The sequence below is a fragment of the Amblyomma americanum genome, chromosome 4 (genome assembly GCF_052857255.1).
Source record: "Amblyomma americanum isolate KBUSLIRL-KWMA chromosome 4, ASM5285725v1, whole genome shotgun sequence".
Taxonomy (NCBI): domain Eukaryota; kingdom Metazoa; phylum Arthropoda; class Arachnida; order Ixodida; family Ixodidae; genus Amblyomma; species Amblyomma americanum.
In genome coordinates this window covers 211752385-211758384 of record NC_135500.1, presented here as the reverse complement: position 1 = coordinate 211758384, position 6000 = coordinate 211752385, and the positions used below count along the sequence as shown (strand labels likewise).

The window sequence follows — 6000 nt, the reverse complement described above, 5'->3', positions numbered from 1 at the left end:
ACACGGGCGATGCGCCCGTCCTTGTTCCCTTCTCGTCCGTGTTTGTATTATTTTGCGCAGTACATTTACTCAATTAGATATCCCCAGAAATGTGGTTAGCCGGTTGCAGGGCATCGTATTTTTTTGCAAGCGTTCGCGTAAAATGCTCTTGTTTTTGCGCAGCTTGACTGAATCGACGTTTTGTTGTCTTCGGCGCAGACAGACATCGCAAGCGGTCTTTTGAATGCCGCGGCCTGAGCACGATTTCTATAAGTACTGACGTGTGTTCTGCCTTGGGGCAGCGAAAACAGCGTGCTTCATGGCGCAGCACATTTTTCATTTGAGCCAGAGCCAAACTTGAAGGAGACTCTTCTGCATCGTGACGATAAGTTTTCCAGAAACGTCAAGGCTCCCTCGATCGCTGTCCTTAATTGCTCTCTGAAAAACACTGTTGTACGCCTCACATGTCGCGTATTCTGACTAGGTGGTCCAATACATCTAAATCAAGAACTGCCATTCTGACTTCGCACTGGTCAAATGAATGGAGCAGGTTTGAGTGTTTGTCTTTAGTTTTGATCAACTCTTATGTTATACACCGTTGTGATCATTGCACATTCCTCGGTGTAGAGCTTGATGCATTTTTAAAGTTCACTGCTGAGATTAAACAAAAATAAACAAAAGAGTTCGTACGGCTTATGGATTTGCTTGAAAGCGCGTAACTTTACCACACAGACGCTCGCCACGCTTTAATATGCTCACATCCATAGTCACCTCAATTGCATTCAAAATCAAGGTGTTCAAATGATAACATGTAGCCCTTGTAATTCTCATGTCCCTCCTGTTTTCAGTGATCGGCATTCTCTTCTGATCAGTTTTCCAAACAAATTTTATTTGGGTATTACAAAGTTTCTATTCGTCTCTAATACTAATCTTACTTGTATGTTAATATTAGGCTCAATTATTCTAGCACACGTCTTTCTCTGCGCAGCAACTTTTTACTATGTAATGTACGCAGTAACTATCGTAACCAGGCAGTTGAATTCGCTGCAATTAACCATTGGAATATCCTATCTCTAAGTGTTAAGTGCCCATCGTCTCTTTCATCATTCAAACGGTCATTATATTCTTTCTTTTGCAAATAATTTTGCCTCATTGATCACTTACTTTTCCCTGATATGTTACAAAATGGTGTGTTAATTCTCTTGCTTGGTTATATTGATGTATCCTAAAGTGTTTTCAGTGCTAATGCGTTAATATATAAAAATTGTTTTTGGTGTTGTTGTATCTATGTTTTTTCGCTCCATTATGTGTTTATTTTTTCTTCGCCTGGCTCAAGTTTGCTTACTGCAGCTGAATTTCATAAGTCCCACTGCAATACTCCCTTTTGGGGACTCTTTCTGTAATGCATGCCCCGAAGGCGTGCAACCAAGAATGTTAATAAACTTGAACTATCGCTTAACAAGGTGATTTTGTATAATCATCACGTATATTATTTTAAAAATCGTGAAAGATACCTCGATGGGGTGTGGGAAGGTGGTTTGTGTAGTAGTGCCGACATGTGTGCGTGAGACGACTAATCTACTCCGATTGACTGACCAACTTTTTCTATTTCTAGTTTATTACGAAAGTTCAGTTTACGCGAAAGTTGCGGTTTACGCGAAACTGAAGGCTGTCAACATTGAAGTCGAGCCCTGTTTTTAAATGTTCAGAATCAGCATTGTGGTTCGAAATATCCAGCGTCAAAAATACCCTTCTGAATGCTCGTTGAGTTGGCTTTACCGAGTTGCACATTTATAAAATGGCGTTGCTGCGCTTTGGTATTTTCGAAATCACGTTAACTTCTTAAGCATCACTAAATACACAACTTGCGTTTGTATTTGCTGCATTATAAATGCAACCGACTCCATTTCATAAATGTGTCACACGGTGAAGCCAACTCAACGAGCTTCGAAATCTATATTTTGACGCTCGTTATTTCGAACCGCAATGGCGATTCTGGGAAGTTAAAAACTGGGCTCGGGCGGCCTTCGACTTCTCAGTATAATCTCGCGCTCTAAAATAAAAATAAGAAGTTTATTAACGTTAGCTATTTAACGTCCAATAATTGAGCTCAATCATGTACGCAATGTAAGCCTTGCTGTACAACTCACGTGAACGTATACAACGCAAACAAATCTGTAAACAACCCACGTAAACGAACCTGTAAGCATTAAAAACATCGATCTGTATAGCTATTCCTATTCCTTCGAAACCACGATTTATAGAAAGTGCCGCGCCGCCGTTGCAGTAACAAGACAAAAAGAGAAGTAGAGCGTTACTCCTATTTTGTCGCTTTAATGGTGAGCAAAATTCCTTCCAGCATTATCTACTTTTCTATTGCCTCCTGCCTTTCCCTTCGCGCACCACCCAACAACACGAATGTAGTGCGAAAAAGCATGCTTGGAGTGCTAGTTTGTGCAGCCGGTTGGCCGAGAGCGTACCTATAATAATAGTCATGTTTATTTTCGCCACTGAATACAGAGGAGCGAAAATAGGTGGCTGGAGAAAAAGCTGCTCTATCGGCAGCTTGACGGCGCTCCAGCCACCTTTACGTACCTATCAAGTGCTGTCTCTCTTCCTCCTTTTATTCCCCTAATTCCTCTTCCCCAGTGCAGGGTAGCCAACCGGAACCCCTTTCTGGTTAACATCGCTGTCTTTCCCTCCTCCTCTTTATCTACCTAAGTGCTGATTATCTCCGCTGATAGCAATGGTCAACCTCAGATTGGATACTATTAAATTACGTTCTATTACAGCCAAAGCAGTAGTTGGAGGTGAATGCATAGACAGAGCTATGTAATATTGGGGTCTACATTTTAGGCTGCGATACTGCAAATAGTTTTCATTTCATCTCCACAGTGATTCGTGATGCAGCAGCGTTTTCTGCATCACTGCTGATGAAGGGAAGCAACACAAAAACTCGAAGTATTAACTGAACCTGGCGGAGATTAATAGTCTATCATTTCAGTACTGTTTGCGGTAGACGCAGAGGCTGACGAGTAGAACCCCGGTGAGAACCACAAATACTTGTGAGTTAAACGCACAGGTGCGGTCAAGAGAAGACAGACAAAGCTCTGGGGGTCAAACTGGGCTTACCCTTTGCATATAGGCAATTATGAGGCGCGATGCATGAAAAACAGCACTGCTTACACTGTTTTTCATGATTTCTGCTATGGTATGTGTGAAAGAAAAACAGCCTAAAAGTAAAAGCAAGAAGTAAAGGGCAAGATCACGTTGCGCATGCTGGAGGAAGCACTCGGTGGAAGCAACAGCTTCCACCGAGCTTCCACAAACTTTCGCGCTAGCCTTAAGAACAGAGCAGCGGATGAGGAAGCCCACTTGCCATAGATTTTAAGTCAATGAGTGGTTTTCAAGATGGCCAAGCACATGCCACAGCGCTTGCTTTTCCAGTGGTTATCTAGGACAGACATGGAGTATATCGTCGGTCGTGTCATGATATCCGTGTGCATGCAAGTTGGACTGCAGATATTACACCACGACAGCGACTATTTGTACTCATTGTTTGGCTTTTGCTTGTCCGCATCCTTGGGCTATGACTAAAAAACCCGTTTTAGTATTTTTGAGTAGTCTTCATTTCTGATCATACTTGTTTCACAAAGAAGGCGTTAAGCGGCAGCGCTCGCCACTCAAGACACAATTCTGAACAATGAGAAATAAGGTATAAGGTACAATTACAGTGAGAAATTGGGATACAATTAAAATCTTACTTGCACCTTTACTTAAAACAGGAATCTTACGCAATTGATGCACGTCATAGAGTTTTACTTCCTTTTGTGCCGATGCCGAGCAGAACGCAGTGTCGTAGCAACAAGCACGTGGTGTAGGCCGCCATGAGCCTCCAACTCTGCCAGACTATTACGTATCCACAACTTTCTATCCCATTGAATGCATTGTGTTGAACGTGCGTTTTAGTAGCCTGTAGTAAAACAGCGCAGTATTGAAAGGAAGCTCGTCCATTGATCAGCTTACTTGTATATCTGGGAATAGCGGAACGCCGTGTTGTTGTTGAGCCAAGGTTCGAAGTCGGCGAATGTGTGCGCCCGAGGCAGCCCGCACCACTCGCGGAACGAGTTGTAACCAGGCACACCATGCTCCCTGGCTCTCTGGAGGTTGATGGCGATCAAGTCCTTGCCGAACGGCTCCTCGGGATTTTGGAACAAGTGGTTAGTCACCTGCGCAGAGTGTCGTTTGGGGAATGTGATGAATGAACAGCATGTAAGTGGAGAAAGTGCAGTACACTTTAGGTTATGTTGTCAGTTCAAATTTTTATGTAGCTCTCCATTTTTTTAGTATGTGCTCCATGAGTTTTAATACTTGGCACGAAGTTAAAATAAGTTCACCGTGGTTTCACACTTTCAAAGCAGGCCTCACTCTCAAGCCGCATAACGTGCTGCTGCGATCGGTCTGCGCGAGATAGAGGTGTCAGTTCTGCGACTCGGTAACTTTGTGTTTTGACGTTCATAATGGTCATACGTGACTTCTAAGATTGGCAAACGCAGATTGCTATCATGGCAGATTTTGTAAACCATGCCTGTCTTGATCCTCGGTCTCAGGGACCTCGGCTCATGCATATCTCTCACCCGTCTCACCTTCTGAGACTTAGCTCTAGTTTAATCACTGCTGTCCGCAGGAGCAAAGGGTAATTTTCTATGGATGCTGCGCTGACGCCTGCTGTCGAGGCCTTCTGGACATGACAGGCCCCGCTTCTGAACGGTCTCTTCTGCCCCCCTTCTGCTAAAGAGGCGACATTACCTCACTTTATGCTAACTTGCCCCGGACTTCGGTCGGCACGTAAGCGACACCTCGGAATTCAGGGTTACCACCCCAGCCGACCACCACACACTCGTCTCTGGACCCAGAGATCCCAATACGGAGCCTTGTTAGCATTTATAGCCGACACCGGCTTGCACGTGTACCTATAACTCTCTTATGCCGAAGGGCATATCTGCGCAATAAAAAAAGAGGTTTCTAATACATACTATATGAACATCATAGACCTAATATACTGATAATGTTGCGTACCCCTAAGTGGAGATCAATGTCGTGTTTTGTCTTCTGAGAGCTACAGCTATACATCCAAATGTTATAGCACCGTACCACAATATATTCGATTCGATTTTGAAAAAGCACTTTCACAGACCCCTACCGACCAGTAACTTGTACTTCTTTATGTTCGTGTAAGTGCACGCCAATGCCTAATCACTGGTTCACATCGCTAAGGAGGCTACTATAGCATGAAATAAGCTTCGGGCTGAATCTTTATTTAGTTGTCAAGGAGGGGTGTGCGTATACTACTCTTTCAAAACAGAATACAATAAAAATAGTGTAGCTTTACTCTCAGATCTAAATCTAATAGTGTAGCTAAACAGAGAAGAGAACATTAATCTAATATTCTTACGAACATTCCGGACTTGTGGCCACCGCGGTGGTTCAGTGGTTACGGTGTTTGGCTGCCGGCCCGAAAGGCGCGGGTTCGATCCCGGCCGTGGCGGTGCAATTTCGATGGAGGCGAAATGCTAGATTCCTATATACTGTGCGATCTCAGTGCACATTAAAGAACCCCAGGTGGTCGAAATTTCCGAAGTCCTTCACTACGGCGTCCCTCATAGGCTGAGTCGCCTTCGGACGCTAAACCCCCATAAACCGTGAATCATTATCTGCGTGTGCCAATATTCGAACTGAACAAAAAATCGGGTTAAACACCGGAGGGCTAGCGGCAACGTTGCAGAAGCTATAGCTGTATCTGTAAGTATACCAAACACTGATCGCAACTTGGGGCGAGAAACACTGCTAGTGTATTAACAATATAACCATCGTGTCACACGTATAAGAAAATTGGCATTCGCTACTGATGCCTACAGCGAATGAACTACCGCAGCATCTCAGAATATTAGAGGAACGAGAGCTACTTATGAGCCATGGCTTCCGAGACCTGGCATCGAGACACGGTTTGCTAAATCTGCC

The 6000-nt window shown here is 43.9% G+C and overlaps 1 protein-coding gene across 1 annotated transcript in view; it reads right to left on the bottom strand.

Moving 5' to 3' along the window:
• LOC144129253 (salivary peroxidase/catechol oxidase-like) overlaps window positions 1-6000 on the bottom strand; it is a 118649-nt gene that overhangs the window by 14870 nt on the left and 97779 nt on the right. Inside the window, exon 13 of the mRNA XM_077663267.1 lies at window positions 4006-4208. Coding sequence (XP_077519393.1) covers window positions 4006-4208 — 203 coding nt within the window. The remainder of the gene's footprint in view (window positions 1-4005; window positions 4209-6000) is intronic.